The sequence below is a fragment of the Andrographis paniculata genome, unplaced genomic scaffold (assembly GCF_009805555.1).
Source record: "Andrographis paniculata isolate CXL003 unplaced genomic scaffold, ASM980555v1 Contig82END, whole genome shotgun sequence".
NCBI classification, from domain to species: Eukaryota; Viridiplantae; Streptophyta; class Magnoliopsida; order Lamiales; family Acanthaceae; genus Andrographis; species Andrographis paniculata.
Genome location: NW_026137620.1, coordinates 931,900 through 948,909, shown reverse-complemented (window position 1 = coordinate 948,909; position 17,010 = coordinate 931,900). Strand labels below are relative to the sequence as shown.

At 30.4% G+C, this 17,010-nt stretch overlaps 3 protein-coding genes across 3 annotated transcripts; all 3 read right to left on the bottom strand.

Moving 5' to 3' along the window:
* Window positions 1-94: 94 nt before the first annotated feature.
* On the bottom strand, window positions 95-1,145 carry LOC127241445 (uncharacterized). The gene has a single exon (XM_051260497.1). It carries the CDS (start codon window positions 1,098-1,100, stop codon window positions 315-317), a length of 786 nt encoding a protein of 261 aa, XP_051116454.1. The 5' UTR covers window positions 1,101-1,145; the 3' UTR covers window positions 95-314.
* An 886-nt stretch (window positions 1,146-2,031) lies between these two features.
* On the bottom strand, window positions 2,032-4,444 carry LOC127241444 (zinc finger protein CONSTANS-LIKE 14). Its single transcript, XM_051260496.1, has 4 exons — window positions 3,358-4,444; window positions 2,940-3,119; window positions 2,625-2,851; window positions 2,032-2,537 (listed from the first exon to the last, which is right to left on the bottom strand). Exons 1-4 carry the CDS (start codon window positions 4,105-4,107, stop codon window positions 2,435-2,437), a joined length of 1,260 nt encoding a protein of 419 aa, XP_051116453.1. The 5' UTR covers window positions 4,108-4,444; the 3' UTR covers window positions 2,032-2,434.
* A 9,639-nt stretch (window positions 4,445-14,083) lies between these two features.
* Window positions 14,084-15,904, bottom strand: LOC127241172 (GSH-induced LITAF domain protein). The gene is made up of 3 exons (XM_051260094.1): window positions 15,530-15,904; window positions 14,428-14,554; window positions 14,084-14,347 (listed from the first exon to the last, which is right to left on the bottom strand). The coding sequence occupies exons 1-3, from the start codon at window positions 15,790-15,792 to the stop codon at window positions 14,264-14,266; spliced, it is 474 nt and encodes a 157-aa protein (XP_051116051.1). The 5' UTR covers window positions 15,793-15,904; the 3' UTR covers window positions 14,084-14,263.
* Window positions 15,905-17,010: the final 1,106 nt, after the last annotated feature.

Here is a 17,010-nt window from a genome sequence, read left to right as displayed (position 1 = left end):
AATTGCAAAAATATTTTTATTAGTATCTTATAATATTAATAAAAAGACATTTGTAAAAAAATTATATAAATACAAAGATATTTTTAACGTGGAGTACAATGTAACTTTTGAAGACCAACGAAAATAAAGTATATTTTTTTTAAAAAATAATCATACAAATTTAATAGTTAAGAAAATAACAAAGCCAACAAAGTCTAATGTCTTAAACCCTTTTTTTTCGACTCTACTTCAGCTCAGATAAATTCGAAGTCCTAAACCGCCGGAAACCGGCGTCCATTTGCCGCTCCGGCGACCGGAGCCGTCTCTCCGGCCGTCTATCTTCTCAAGCCGACGTCCATATCCATCGGGTTCACAAAACAATACCCGGTCCTCGAGCACGACCCGACTCCTGCATTTTTCAATCCGACGGCCCGACGCCTCTCGATTTCGCTCCTCTCGCCTCTCTTCCGTAAATTCCGCCGCCGTATAATCGCGCTAAGCCTCTCCCTCCGGTACCGGCAATTCAACGGCACCGGGATCGCGTCGAGCCCCATCAATTTCCCAACGACCCCCGGCTTGCACCACACGACGCTCTCGCCCCCCACCACGTCCGGAAGCCCCTGGCCCCCCGCTGCCGCCTTGCCGTCGTCGTCGTATTCCCGGCCACCCCGCATCGGCGCAGCGAATGACGACCGGTACATCGCGTCCTTGCCGTCGAGGGAAAATCGAGGGTACTGATTCAGGGCATTCCTCGCCGTCCGGAGGATGTCGGAGCTGTTCACGCACGACATCCGGTGGCGCTCGATCCCGCCGGAGCTCCGGCGACCTTTCCGCGCTGCCGCCGATGACATCATCTTTTCTTCCATCTCGATTTGCGCGATCATCTCCTCCAATGTCGCTGGCCCCGGCCGGGTTTCTCCGACCGGGGAGTTGAACACCGGCCTTTCCACGGTCGTGCACGTGGAGGAGCCGCCGGGATCGGCACCACCGCCGCCGCCGCTTTTGATCTGTTGGTTGAGTGTCGAGGTGGAACTTTCATTGTTGCAAAAGTTTTTGAATCCTTTCTTTATCATCTTTGCGCCGAAGGAATTCTTGAGGAGAAACATCGACAAGTCCTTCATTTTTCTCTACATAAAAATGGAATTCGTAACAAAAAAATATACTTAATTTTTTTAAAAAATAAATAAATAAATATGGGAAGAAATTAAATTGGGATTTATTTTAAATATTTTTAAAAAATTTCCCGAGATGTATGGCTTTAAAGACATTCACATGAATTGTGATGCTTCACATGTTTAGTAAATGAACCTTTTTTTGGCATTTTGCCTTCATTGCAAACTTATTACAAGCAAAAGGACGAATGTTTAGTTAGAGTTTAGTTTCATTTTTTTTTACTTTGACTTTTTTCTTGATTATCATAAAATTATACTCCCTCCGTCTCAGATATCATGTCCATGTTGCCGTTTTTGTCCATGTCCGTCCCACATGCCATGTTACTTTCTTTTTTTGGAAAATGATTACACTTTAATCTTATTTTAAATTTTTAAATTTTATTTTTTTAAAATTTCGATTAAACTAATTAATTATCTTAATCTTAATTTATAATTATTTATATTATACGATAATTATTTTCACTAATACATTTTTAATTATCTACTAATTACATCCCTCCTAAAATACCGTGTCTACAGTGTAGCAGACACGATATCTGGGACGGAGAAAGTAGTGTTTAAATTACTGTTCAAACTAAAATTTCAGATAAACGAATTCTTTTTTTAAATCGAATCCAAATGACTGTTTAAACTAAAATTTAAACGAGTTTTTCTTAAGAGGTGGGCTACATGGGATCGACGCTGTCGCCGTGACAAGGGATGGTAAACAATGGGAATAGGCAAATGGGAGAGATTCTTGTGAATTTTGTTGAAGAGCTAATGAATGAATAAGGACAACAATGGGATTCTTGCTTGCTTCTTCTTCTTCTTGAGAAGTTCTTTCTTAGAGGACAACAATGGCGATTGGGAAGAGAAAATTGGTAGGGACAAACTTCAGCCATGTCCAAAAAAGGTACACTCTTTGTATATCTCTAAGTAGATTGATCTTGTAATAAAACTCAAAGAAGACGATTTCGTGTTTCGTCATGTGTTCGACAATGTCATACATGAATAAAATCCATCGACTATATCGGGAGATCGCATAACATCTAAACCATAATCTTTCGATTATTGATAACGTTACCGAGCTGTCGAAAAGTGATAACGTTACCGAGCTGTCGAAAAGTGTATTTTTCGCAAACACAAGGCATCTACACGATGAAATGTAAAGACGAGAAATCACACAACATCTTGTTTTTTCGGGGGATCCGAAACGACGACGACGGTGGAGGGAGGATGGTATGTACATGATATAGGCAAAATCGGGCGTTCGATCGATCGATCATTTGTTCGATTTTGATCGTTCATCCCGCCGGAGCTTCGCTGGCTTTTACGAACCTGCCCTTGACGCGCTTCCGCGTGTCAGCTCTTGCTTTTCTCGATTCGTAGCGTATGTGCTTGTCGTATCTGGGCAGAGGACGACGACGATCAGACAACAGGGAATATCGATTTTGTCGTAAATTTTACGGAACGGGACGAGAGCGACGAATGTACCTTCGGGTTTTCTTCTTTTCCTTGTAACGTTGCATCGCGTTGCCTCGATTCTTCGCCAGAATCTCCATCTCCACCTTCGTCATTCCGGCCGCAGCGCTATCGGTTTTTATTAGGATTGACTTGTCCGAAAATTGGAGGCTTTTCGAGCTGTTAAAACCCGAATCCGGCAGATTGTTGCTCTCGGATGTCGCCAGGCCCTGGCTTTGCGTCGGGTTGTTCGCGGGATTCTGCATAAAATCGATATTTCAGAATCGAGAGCCGAGATTATGATACCGACGCGATCGAACATTTGCGACATTCAATTATAATTGTTACGCTGAAAGGAATGACGTCGTCTTGCGGATTGAAACTGTCGACGCCTCGTCGCTTCGCCGACGACGCTTCTTGCAGCAGCTCGCCGTAGGTTTTCACGCTGTACATCGTTTCGTTTCCTGTGTAGTCGACGTTGCCCGGTTCGTCGTGGCCCATTAAACGCCCGAGATTGAAGTCCCATATCTGCAAAACAACATTATCGACATACATTCGATATAATGGCTTTCGAGCAAATTATGGATTGTATAACGAACTAGATATTCATGATCATCGAATCATCAATCAGAATCAATGTCAACGCCATTGCAGATAAGATTAAACAAGAAATTACTGATATGCAGGCTATGGATTGGGGGAAATGGAAGACGAAGAAGATGCAGATCAAGTGTTTGTAAAAATGTCGATAAGGAAATGTTGTTACCTGTGTCCCCTGCTGCTCACAATTGCCGCCGTTCCAATGAATGTTGTTACCTTTCTGATGCGATGTCGTTTGACTCATTAGCAGCGACGTGAATCCTCCGCCGTGCGCCGGCGCCGGCGCCGGCGCCGGCGGCGCTTCCTCGTTCGGAACCCCAAAATTCTCCGGCGCCTGCCTCCACGCGCCGCTGCTCGGCGTCCGTGGCTCCACATCCTCGCCGTCGCCTTCGGGATCTCCATCCGCCATTAAATCGAGCAATTGCTTCAGAATCACCTGCTTCTGCTTCCCGCAGCTAGGGTTTCTCATCTTCTTCATCAATTCGCCGCCGCAGTTGGAGTAAATCACAGAGCTGGAATTCGGAACCATCAGCTCTTCAATCAAGCCGTTCCACTCATACGACGTCGTTTTCTTCGTCTTCTCCTCCACAATTTCCAGCCCCCACGACGCCGCGAGCTCGACCGCCGTCGGACAGCCGGAGAACCCCTCGATAGGGCACCGATCGTGCGCCGCCGCGACGGAACAGCTCCCGTGCGCATCCCAATCGCACTCCTGGCAGAGCACCAGGCCGTCGGTGGCGCAACGCACCGACGCCGGCTCTCCGCCGCAGTTGTCGCAGATCTGAGACCGAACGTGCTTCTTCGACAGCGCGTTCGCCGCGTGCACGTGCTGGTCACATGACAGGCAGAGCTTAGCGCTGTCTGCTCTGCAGTACAGAATCGCCGGCCGTTCGCCGCAGAAATCGCATCCCGCCATAGCCAAAACTCTAAAAATCCCCAAATTGAAAAAAACACACCAGAAATCAAAATCACAAAACAAATCAAAAACTCCTCTCGATTGAAGAAATTACGGAGCGTAGATTAGCGATCGAAGCTCCCAATCATCGAAAATACCGAACAAGGAAATCAAACAAATCGACATGACCAGATCGTAGCAGAATCTTTGCATAAATGCAGATTTCACTTTCCAATTTGCTGTGGGTCACTCCAAACCCTCAGCCCATACATTAGCTTTCCCTAATTAAAATTGAAATTCAATTACAGTTTCGAGCGAGAACAAAAATGGCAGCAATGGCGATGGGGAGATGCGCTGATATTTATATATATATATATATATATATGTATTCATATATACAGAGTGGGCATAGACAGACAGGAAGTTACCAGAATTTTCGGAAGCTCCCAGGACCTCAGCACTACACAAATCTCTTCCATCGTTCAACACTAGGGACGGTGTGATTTGTCTGGTGTTGAAGTCCCGGATGTTACGAGAATCCAGACATCATCACTATGGAATTGTATATTGGACGGTGTACGGAGTGGACCAATAGTAAAAAATATCTATTCACCTTTTTGCTGCGCTGGCACTCGGCATCTCTTCATTTCAATTAATTTGAAAATTATTACTATAATACAAACAATTATATATTTCTTCCATTCACATATACATTTACTTTTGAGGCTGTATTTAAAAATAATAGTATTTTAATTACAGTGGATAGTTAAAAATAGTGTAATAATATTTTTGTCTTTAATTTTAGTGTAAAAGTAATGATGTTGTAAAGTAAGGGTATTTGAGAAAAAAGTTAAGTATTTAATGAAATGTTTACTCTGTAATTGGATATCTCAAAACATAAATATGTATACTTTCTAGCTGGACGGAGGAAATATTATATTTTAATTAATTAATTAATTAATAATAATAATTAATTATGAAATTTACAATATAATTAAATTATATAATTATATTTTTAAATAAATAAACAAATTATATAAGATAAATCAAAATAGAAATACTCCCTCCGTCTCTTAACAATCAATCTATTTTTCCATTGTCGTTCGTCTCATAACAAGCATCCATTTCATTTTTAGTAACTGTACTATCTATCTAACATTACAAATATCCTTTCAATTTACAATATATTACACAAATATCATTATATTTATATCATACAATACTAATAAAGGTAATTTAGTCTTTTTATCTTTACTTTTATAGCGTTCCAATATAATATTAATATTTTTAAAACTCCGTACAAAAAATAAATGGATATATAGATACAGAGAAAATACTAAACAAATTACATGGAAGATAATGTGTAATACTTCCTCCGTCCACAAACTAATGTCCTACTTTCCTATTTGAAACGTGCAACAACTATTGTCCTATTTCTTTTTTTAAACACAAATTTTACATTTTTACCATTCATTCATTTATTACTTTTAATCTCTACCATACACTTAAGGGCATATTTGTCCATTCATAACAAAAAGACAATCACCTAAAAAACCGTATAAATATATTTTATGACAATAGAAATTGGACGGAGAAAGTATTAAATAAGTGAAAATATGAGTTAGAGTGTATTTATTTAGTTTTTTAATATAAAAAATCTTAGCAATAATATAAATAACACTCATATTTTTTAATTTTTTTTTTATTTTATATAGAATTATTAATTTATTTATTTTTTGTTTTTTTGTATATATTTATAAATATAATTGAAAAGTTTTTTTTTTTTTTTTTTTTTATGAAGTGAAAATCTACTGTCGCTATTCGAAAGTGCGTATTGAACCTCTGATGGAACCTAATGCCCTGCAAACCAAATACGTAATAATTTTATTTTTTTTTTTGAAAAACTTGTTTTAAATTTATTGCAGGTGAAGTGGAATTTCAAATACTTAATAAAAATTAGAAAATTATTTAATTCAGAATAGTTAATCATTTCAATTGCATTTATTAAAATTTGTAAAATCAAAATTAAGACAATCTTTTAGCCTAGTACATAAAAGGACAACGTATTCATTATACACTATAAATTTTGTTATTTAATTTCATATGTACTTATATCTGTTTATTTATAAATTTTATTAAGATTATATACTCCTTTCATCCTATTGAAAAAATTATCATTTTTCATTTTTGTTCTTAAAAAAATAAATTTTTTAATTTAATAATTGTATTACCTACTTCACATAATAAATACATTTTCAATTTATAATATATTGCACAAATATCATTATTTTTATATTACACTATACTAATAGGGATATTTTTGTCCTTTTTACTATAATCCAATATAATATTAATATTAAAAAAATTATGTGCAGAAAATAAATACGCCACTCTTCCAACGGGACGGATGGATGGAGTATATTGAATCCTATTTTAATTAATTTCTTTTTTCTAATGTTTTCTTTTAATTTTTACTCGTCATTTTATTTTTTATTTTTACTTTTTTTAAAAAACATTTATTGGGTCTACTTGACTATTATTTCAATTTTGGTGGGCGCCCATGGTCACAGTTCTTTTCTCAAATATTTTTTAAATTTTCAACCGCTCGTGCCGTCTTAATACAATAGTTATGTTTATTATTTTTGTGTTTGTCTCATTTTCAACTGCTTCCTTCGTTCCAATACAATAATCATGTTTATCATTTTTGTTCGTCCCAAAATAATAGTCTTATTTCCATAAATAATAATATCACTATAAAACTATAATTATTTTTTTATTATTATTATACAATTGTCATTATTTTTTATACTAAGACACTCATAAAAGGCAAAAAATTCTTTTACCCGTACCTTTTACCCACTACCAATATAATATCAATATTCCTTAAATCTCATGTCAAACACAACCCAGACTATAATTGTGGGACGGAGGGAGTATGATTTTTTTTTTAAAATGTTTGTTTATTTTGTATTTTTTAGATAAATGTATTTTTTTTTATATTATATAGAAAAAATTACGTGGGTAATATAAATAATACTCCTTTGTATTATGCAATATTTCATTTTTGATATATCTCAAATGTTTTTTTTAATATTTTTAAAATAGAAAATAATTAATTATATTTAACATTTACTTCACACTTTATTTTATCGTATCATCCAAATAAAAAATAATTATATAATTTTATTTCTCATCTAATTTTTAAATTATTGTACTTAGAATCAAATGTTGCACCAAAATGAAGTAATATTTTTTTTTAAAAATAATATTTTTATAAAAAAATAATTTTCACAAAGAATATTAAATGAACAAGCTCATTTCTATTTTGTTCTTAATAAATAAATAAAAAATTATATTGAAATTTCAATCATGCTTTTAATATATATTTATATATACATGATTAATATCAAAAGTTTTGATCAGATTTTTATGAGAAAATATTTTATTTTATAAAATATCATATAAAATTATGTTACACAAATTCAAACTAAACAAACCAATGTGTAACAAATCATAAAAGTTCAATTTTGTCAATACCTATAAGGAAAATAATAATAATAATAATAATAATAATATATAAATAAAACTAACATTATTAATAATTAATATCAATAAATGCCCAACTTTCACCTTCACATTAAATGCCACCTTTTAATTATAGTATATGTTTTTAGATATTTTTAAATATTTGTAGTATTTTAAAATTCCAAACTTTAGTTTGACAATTTAAATGGATCCTCCCTTCTATAAATATAGTTTTAGTTAGTTAGATATTATATTGGTAGTTGATAAAAAATATGAATAAAAATTTTTTTTGTCTTTGTGAGTGTATTAGTGTAAAAAGTAATGACAATTTGTGCAATAAAAATGAAAAAATGAGTAATTTTATGGTGATATGGTTATTTATGGAAATAAAATTATTGTTTTGAAACGGACAAAAATAATAAATAAAACTATTGTATTAGGACGCAGAGAGTATATATATATATATATATATATATTCGATACTATCATTATTTGAATTTAAAAATATTTTAATAGAAACCCATTTTGAAATTAATAAAAAAATGGAGATGTGCTTTTGTATTTTTATTTCACTTTGATAATTAAATTTGATACTTTTCAAATGAAATAATTAACGTCATGTTTATATGATAAATAAATGTTAAATATAATATTTAATTTTTGGAAAGTACTACATAAAAAAGTGAGAGAAATAAAGAAAGAAAAAAGAAAAAAAAAAAGATTTGAATTAAAATTTATATCTCAAACATATATATAATTGTTAAATATATTATTTTTTAGGTGATAATTTATTACTATAAATAAGTAAAAAGATTGGACGTATTCTTTAGAATTTAATTTTGATTTTGATAAGTTTAGATACAACTTATGTAGAAGAAATATTATAATTATATAAAAATAATAATAATAATTGTATAAATTAAAACCAAAATACTCAATTTATATAAATATTTTTGGAGTTTTGACACAATTTGTCAATAATGGTATATTGATTTAGGGTTTTTAAATAGTATTTCCTCCGTTTCAAAACTATAATCTAGGTTGGGTAAAAAATATAGGTAAAAGATTTTTTTGTCTTTGTGAGTATATTATGTAAAAAGTAGTAGCAATTGTATAATAATAATTAAAAAAATAAGGGTAATTTTATAGTGATATGGTTACTTATGGAAATAATACTATTGTTTTGAGACGGACAAAAATGATAAATAAAACTATTGTATTGAGACGGAAGAATATTAAAATAATATATACATATATTTTATTTACTCACAAAATTAATTATTTAATATAAAATATTATTTCTTATATTGCCAGCATAAATTTTTATATCTAACGTAAAAAAAAAATATCAATCTAAAACTATAAAATAAACAAACCTAATTTTTTTGTTTTTTTAAAAAAATATAATATCATATACTTATTATATATATATATACATATAATATGACATTAAATATTTAAAAATTTACTATTTTAATTTTCCTTTTTTCAAAATTTAAATAATATCTATGTCAAACTTTCCATCTTTATCACTTATGTATATATCCACATCTAAAATCATATTGCTTCATTGTGTATGTATATATATATATATATATATACATTAAAAATAATTGATTTTGTGGATAAGTATAAGATTCATTATCTGTATTAAATAATGCTTAATTTTGTCTACATCTACAGATATTATAGATTTGTTTACTTGAAATTTGATTTTATATTTTAATTTAAATAAATACTAAAATACAATATTTTTTAGATAAAATTATATATAGTTAAAATTTTATAGGTAGGGTGTATTTATTTGGGGATTTTTCTTAAAAATATACTCCCTTCTTCCGTCTCATATCTATAATCTGGGTTGTATTTGACATGAAATTTAAGAAATTTTGATATTATAATATTAGTGGGTAAAAAATACGGATAAAAACTTTTTTACTCTTGTGAGTGTATTAGTGTAAAAAATAATGACAATTGTGTAATAATAATGAAAATATAAGGGTAGTTTTACAGTGATATGATTATTTATGGAAATGAGACTATTATTTTGGGACGGACAAAAATGGTAAACAAGACTATTGTATTGAGACGGAGGGAGTATTATTCATCATTTTTTTTCAAAAGCATCAAATCAAACATTTATTTTTTATTTTTTATATTATACTAAATATTAATTTTACAGTAAAAACATCACATTAATAGCTATTTATATAATATTATATAACTATTCTAATTCAAAATTTTTACAATTAAATCTCAACTCAAAATTCAAAGTTCCAACCAAATGCACCCTTAGTGTACTAATTGAGAATAATCAATACCAAAATATAACATGTAGCATGTAAAAAGTCCAAAGACAACACATGTTTTATATATTGTTAATATGTGTTGTTTTATTTTATTTTTATATATTTTTAAATAAAAATAAAAATTATCTACGAATACGTCAGGTGGTGCTGACATGGCATATACGTGTCATCCGGCATATTAATGACTAAATGTGCAAAAAAATTTCACTTACAAGATTATTTTAAAATAACTTTCAGTTATGAAACGAAAATAATAAAAGAGTACAGTTATTGAAAAAAAAAATTACCTTATAAAAACTATGTACCATCATGGTAGTTATCTTATTTAAGAATTTCGTAGGATTCTTGTCTTATTTAGACGATTTATATATCACTGTAAATATGTATGTATTCTTATGATTGAAATAGAGAATTCCAGTATTATATTTTTAACATGGTATCAAAGTCAAATTATCTTCGGGTACCTCCATGACCCGTTATATTCCGTATATATTTTTATATTTTATTAATATATTTGGTTCTATCCACGATGATGCTGTTATTTTCATGTTGTCTCCGTCTCTACTACTCCACTGACAGAGTCTACTTTCAACTCTAACACCGTTGAGAGTCTTGTTTTCGACTCTAACTCTATTGAGAGCGAGGGAATCCTGTTTCCGACTCTAGCTTTGTTGTGAGCGAGCGAGTCCTGTTTCCGACTCTAGCTCAATAGAGTGAGCGAGTCCTGTTTTCGGCTCTAGTTCCTTTGTGAGCGAGCTAGTCCTGTTTTCAACTTTAACGGTGTTGAGAGTTCTGATTCTGACTTTGATCTAGTGGACGACTACATCACTTTCCGTCACTCTTGGCGAAGTCAAATTCGTACGTGGAAGATCTCGGCTATATTTTTTTCGGTCACTTTTGACAAACTCAAGTTTGTTCCATCGTATCTTGAGTTTGAAGAGGGGTGTTAAAATATATTTAGAAATAATATATTATATTTATGGTAGTGTTATCTTATTTAAGAGATTCGTAGGATTCTTGTCTTATTTAGACGATTTATATATTATTATAAATATGTACGTATTCTTATTATTGAAATATAAAATTTCAGTATCATATTCTAACATAAATACTACATTCGTCCGACTCTAAGAGTTCAGTTACTTTTTGCATGTTGATATTTGAATATTAATTATTATATCAGAATATAGTACAAATTAAGAAAAATTGCAAAAATACTTTCATTAGTGTCTTATAATATTAATAGAAGAACATTTGGATAAAAAATTATATAAATATAATAGTAATACTTTTAATGTTAAGTACAATAATACAAAAAATAAATATAACCATTAGAAATTAAAAAAAAAAAAGAAAAAGTATTATCTAAAAATGACTAATAATATCACTTATATAAAAAATAATAATACTACTCCATCTTTCATTAAAAATATTTGCTCTCTTTTCATTTTTATCTTCATAAAAAATTATTCATTTTTTGTTTTAAGTAAAACATTATTATACTTTTATACTCACTAGGTTTCATAACGAAATATTTATTTTTTCATTTTAGTCCGTCCCATAACAAAGTATCAATTTCATTTTTTAGTAACTGTATTATCTACCTAACATTACAAATACCTTTACAACTTACAATATATTACACAAATGTCATTACATTTATATCACACATATTAATGAGGTTACTTTAGTCATTTCTACTTTATTCTTACTATATTCTAATATAATACTAATATTTCTAAAACTACGTGAAAAAACAAATAGATATTTAATTTCGGGACGCAGGGAGTATTGTTTTTACTATAAAAAAATTATTACTAATTTTTATTAAAATTTGTGTCCGACCAAATAAATATACATTTACGTGAGGAAATCTATTATTATTAATTAATTAAATATTTTTTTAATATGGTATCTCAAAAATATCATTTAAAATGATTTAAAATGAAATGTAGAGAGAAATACAATGACACCTAGGGTGTGTTTGTTTGAGGGATTGGATTTTTCTTTTACTATTCATCCAATTTTTTCCCCCCAAAAACATCAAATCAAACATCTATTTTTTATTTTTTATATTATACTAAAAATCAATTTTACATTCGAAACATCACATCAACACCTATTTATATCATATCATACAACTATTCAAATTCAAAATTTTTACTATTCAAATCCCAACTCAAAATCCAAACCTCCAAACAAACACCTCCTAAATATGTCACGTGGAAGGTAAGATGGACGGCATCATATATTTATATATATTTTTATATATATTCATTTATTTATTTGTTTTTGGCTCTTTGTGTGCAAAAGCTTTGCGGCTCGGCTGCCGAGGTCGGCTCGGCTTTCGTCACGCCTGACATATTATTTTCATGTACTTTTTGGTAATTTCACACTTATGTACTTTTTAGTAATTTCACTATCTTCTGGGTCAACGCTCTAACGAAATAAAATTTGTGGGCTGGTCTGGTGAAGCTTTTAGAGGCCCAATAAACCTTAATTTGTTACCACTAAAATTTTGAGAAAGTTCAAAATAAACAATGGAGTATATTTATTTTGTCAATTTTAATGGGTACAAAATCAATGTATTTATTTATTTTTTAAATAATTATAATTTTCATAAATATTAAAAAAAAAACTATTACCATTTTTTTTATTACAACAATATTCCTCAATATAATTTAATTAAATTACAAAATATTCTTTTGTAAAATTGTACATTCATCTCTATTATATTACATCTATATATATAATATTAATATTTCAAAATTTATGTAAAAATATTAAATAAAAGCATTGATACAACCTCTATTTATGTAAAAAGTATAATATACTCCATACCTCTCGGTCCAATATACCTATTTGTTTTTTAAATTATATTAAAAAATAATAATATTTTATTAATTAATAAAAATGTATAAAATTGTTTTGATTTTTGTCTTGAAAACTACAAATAAAATGAATATTTTTGTAAAATTAGAGATATTTTGATAATCAAATATCATTAGGTCAAAGAATATTCCATACAATATTTTATTTTATATAATTTTTAAAATTTATAAATAACACCAAACATTAAACTATTTATATATTTATTTTATAAAAACTCTATACTATTATTTTAAATTTTTACAAATAAATTAAATTAATTATTATATTTTAAAATTAACAAATTAAAATTTTAGTATTATTAAACAATACTTATACAAAATATATATAAAAAAAATACTCCGATAGCATTATTTGATTAAACATGTACTCCAAAATTAATCTCCAATTTAAAAATATCAATTACAAAATGAAAATATAAATACATAAAATAAACTATCTTAGAAATAATAAACAAATTTTCAAAACAACAAACAAATAAAATAAAATACATTTTTCTTTTTATAATATTATATTCCCTCCGTCCCACGTACTGCTACACCGTAGACACGGTATTTTAGGAGAGGTATAATTAGTAGATAATAAAAAATGTATTAGTGAGAATAATTATTCTATAATCTAGATAATTATAAATTAAAATTAAGATAACTAATTAGTTTATTTAAAATTTAAAAAAAAAAATTAAAAAGTTTAAAATAAGATTAAAGTGCGTAATCATTTAAAAAAAAAAAAAGTGACATGAACGTGGGACAAATAGAAACGATATGAACATAGTATGTGGGACAGAGGAAATATTAAATTATAAGAGTATTGTTTATTTAACTGAAAATTACAGTTATTAAAAAAAAACAAAAGAAAAGAACTCATTAAAAATATACAAACTAAAATGACAAAATAAATACATTAAGAACAAACAAAAAACTAACATAAATACGCTAAAGTTCTTCTACCGAAGGGATTGAACGATCGATGAAGTTAAAAATTCGAATATCCTTATAGTTTTTAAACAAATTAATGGTAAAAAATGTATCGAAATGTATTCAACCAACATAAAAATATCGGATTCATAAGAATTATTTGAATCCAACCCAACTAACTATCCATATAGTCAGCAATATAACCGACACATGCGACAAGAACAAGGGGGGCCTCGAGTCCCCCGAGCCCCCATATAATTCCCGTCACTGATCATGCAACAATAAAACAAGCTCGACAACGCCGACTTTATTATTTTCCAATTCGCCCCCCGAAAGTTTATATTATAATTTTCAAAATTTCATGAAACGAGTTTGATATAACTTTCAAATTTTCAACACCAATGTATATCTACAACGATAACATCGTCTCCTAACCAACATATGTTCACAAACGTACGATATATATATATATATATAATATTCAATAGTTTGTAATAAATCGCGCATAAGGAATTGCAGAGAGACGAATAATTGACCTTAAGCTGGCAAAGCGAAGCTCGGCTGTGTCCAGTTCGGAACATCCATGGCTGCGCACATATCGGATTTCTCAAAATCAGCTACCTGAGAACAGAGGAAATTACACATTTTTAGTGAGGATTTGGTAGATGAATAAAAATTTTGAATTTAAATAGGAATGCGACCTTCTGGTTGCAGTGCGGACAGTAATGATATTTGTGCCATAGACAGTCGAAACTGCGGCACAGACAGCATACGCCAAGACACATTGGCATCATACAACCAACGACTGCAGCTAAACTTAGCTTCGACCTAAATCACATACAAAAAAAAACAAGAAATTAAGGGCGTGTTCGTAGATTTTGCAAAAAATCTACTATTCATCAAAAAAATTTTCCCCAAAAACATCGAATCAAAAACCTAATTTTCATTTTCCATATTATACTAAAAATCAATTTTACAGTTAAAACATCGCATCAAAACCTATTTACATCACGTTATACAACTTTTTCAATTAAAAATTTTTACTATTCAAATCCCAATTCAAAATCCAAACCCCAAACAAACACACCATAACAATACGATGTTATGTAGCTTCCCAAATCGAAATTTTATCATCCATTATCCGTAAATCTGTTCGACATTACAGAATGAAGAACACTTTATCATGCATCATACGAAAATATCGAAGCTACGATAATTTATCACTGAGAACTTATTTTCGACAATTAAACCATTAGATAAATCTCCGGAAGCTCCATTAAACATTAGACATGGAAACTAGAAGAGGCACACACAACATATATAACTAGCTTTTGTAAAACCAATTTATCATACAAATTCAAGCTTTTGATATTTCGAATCATGGAGTTTTTAACATGAATTGTATACATATTAATGGTTCAATCAACAAGAACACAATACAGATTGAAGAAAACAAGGAAAGGTTCGACCAATCGGGAGGAAATTCTTAACCATTTGTCATGAACATAGCTAAAAACTAATATGGAAATACCAGAAATTCTTAACGATTCCTGCTTGATTTAGACAAATTTATCCCCAATTGAAGAACTACAAACTCCAATTTTGCATAACGCAGAAACACAGAAACCCTAACTGAATTGCAATTGAGGCGAATCGATCTCAGATTATGATTTATGAACCAATTACAGTAAATCTTCAACGATTTCACCATCAATTACAATCTATTCCAGTCCGAATCAAACAAGTTCATCGATTAACAGAACGCCTCACTAATTAACAAACAAAAAAGGGGGAGAGAATTACTTGACGGTGGTGAGACCGGAGTCGCCGCAGTAAACACAGTTGAAGGGGGCGGGGGTATCGCGGTACATGGTCTGGTGGATAGGAATTCCCTTGGGATCGCCATAGATGGCGTTGGGAGGGATCATACCAGCTTGATGAGGGTGCGGATGCACATAGTACTGCTGATGCGGCGGCGGCGGCGGCGGCGCTTGGTACGCCGCGGCGGCGGCGCTGTAGGGGATTCCGATCACCGGCTCGTCGTCGGCCCGGCGCGTTTGCTCCATCGCAATCGAAATTCTTCCAAAGGGACGAAAAACGGAATTCCTTCACCTCGACGGAAATTTCAATCCTTCCTTGAGTTTTTGGAAATGGAATTGGAAATGTCGAATTTTTATATTCAATTATTTATTTATTGGTAAGAAAAATAGGCAATTAATTTACGCGAAATATTCACGCGGCGACGCTTCTGGAAGCTGTTTGTCTATGACTAAACCCACGTGAAATTTTGCCTTCGAAGATACTTTCTACGTCCTGCATATAACTTTACTAACATGGTAGAGACTATAATAATTATAAACTTAAAAAAATCAAAATAAATAATTAATATTAAACAAATTTAAAATTAAATAATTTAAAATGTGTTATTATTATTTTTATTTAAAAAAATGATATGAGAAGTAAGAAATTCAAAACTGACAATATGAACACAATATGTGAGATGAAAATAGTATATGAGATACTCTCCTTAATTTATTAGATCACTTATTTAACTAAAATAAATAAATTTAAGATAAGGGTGTAGATTGATTTAATCTTATGCTAAATTATTTATCATATAAAAATATGTTTTATGAGATAATTTGAATGAATATTTTGTAACGTGAAATATAAAGAATTGTGTGAAAGAATATAAAAATAATGAATATATTTGATATATTAATATTTTTGAAAAAATACGTGAGCATTTTTTTTTTAACACACCTTTTATCGAAAAAAAAAAGGATTAATGTTTTAAAATAAATATATATTTTAATAAATTATTGAGATAACTAGTTAAATCTACAATCAATTCAATTAAGCCCATCTAATCTAAATTCATTTGTGACATTATGCCTACAAGTGAAGTATAATCTTATAGAATCATTTTTGTTCTAGTATGTTAGAAAGTTTGATATAGGGAAGTTGTTAGTGATTCTTATTTGTTAGTAATCATGCATTTTCTCTTTGATTTATAATAATATTTGATATTATCATATAACTACTATTAGCTTCGAATGTGCTACGTGTTGGAAAATACGAGGTGATAATAGAATAATCAAGAGAAAAAAAAAAAAGTAGAGTTGAGATTATTATTATTACTTTTTTCCACATAGCAAAATATAGTCGGTAGTATTCTGGTGTGTACCCGTATCAATCCCAAAGATAAAAAAATGTATATCATACTCGAAGTAGGTATTGAAAGGTCTAGCAAATAAAATGAGAGTAAAATAATCAACAGAGAG

Bases quoted from the DNA above. Each gene is read 5' to 3' on its own strand.
- LOC127241445 (XM_051260497.1), bottom strand. From the start codon at position 1,100: ATGAAGGACTTGTCGATGTTTCTCCTCAAGAATTCCTTCGGCGCAAAG.
- LOC127241444 (XM_051260496.1), bottom strand. From the start codon at position 4,107: ATGGCGGGATGCGATTTCTGCGGCGAACGGCCGGCGATTCTGTACTGC. The intron at 2,852-2,939 runs GTAACAATTATA...GATTTTATGCAG, and splicing joins ACGACGTCATTCCTTTCAGC to AATCCCGCGAACAACCCGAC. The intron at 2,538-2,624 runs GTACATTCGTCG...TCCTCTGCCCAG, and splicing joins GAAAAGAAGAAAACCCGAAG to ATACGACAAGCACATACGCT.
- LOC127241172 (XM_051260094.1), bottom strand. From the start codon at position 15,792: ATGGAGCAAACGCGCCGGGCCGACGACGAGCCGGTGATCGGAATCCCC. The intron at 14,555-15,529 runs GTAATTCTCTCC...TATGTGATTTAG, and splicing joins TCCGGTCTCACCACCGTCAA to GTCGAAGCTAAGTTTAGCTG. The intron at 14,348-14,427 runs GTCGCATTCCTA...CTCTGTTCTCAG, and splicing joins GTCCGCACTGCAACCAGAAG to GTAGCTGATTTTGAGAAATC.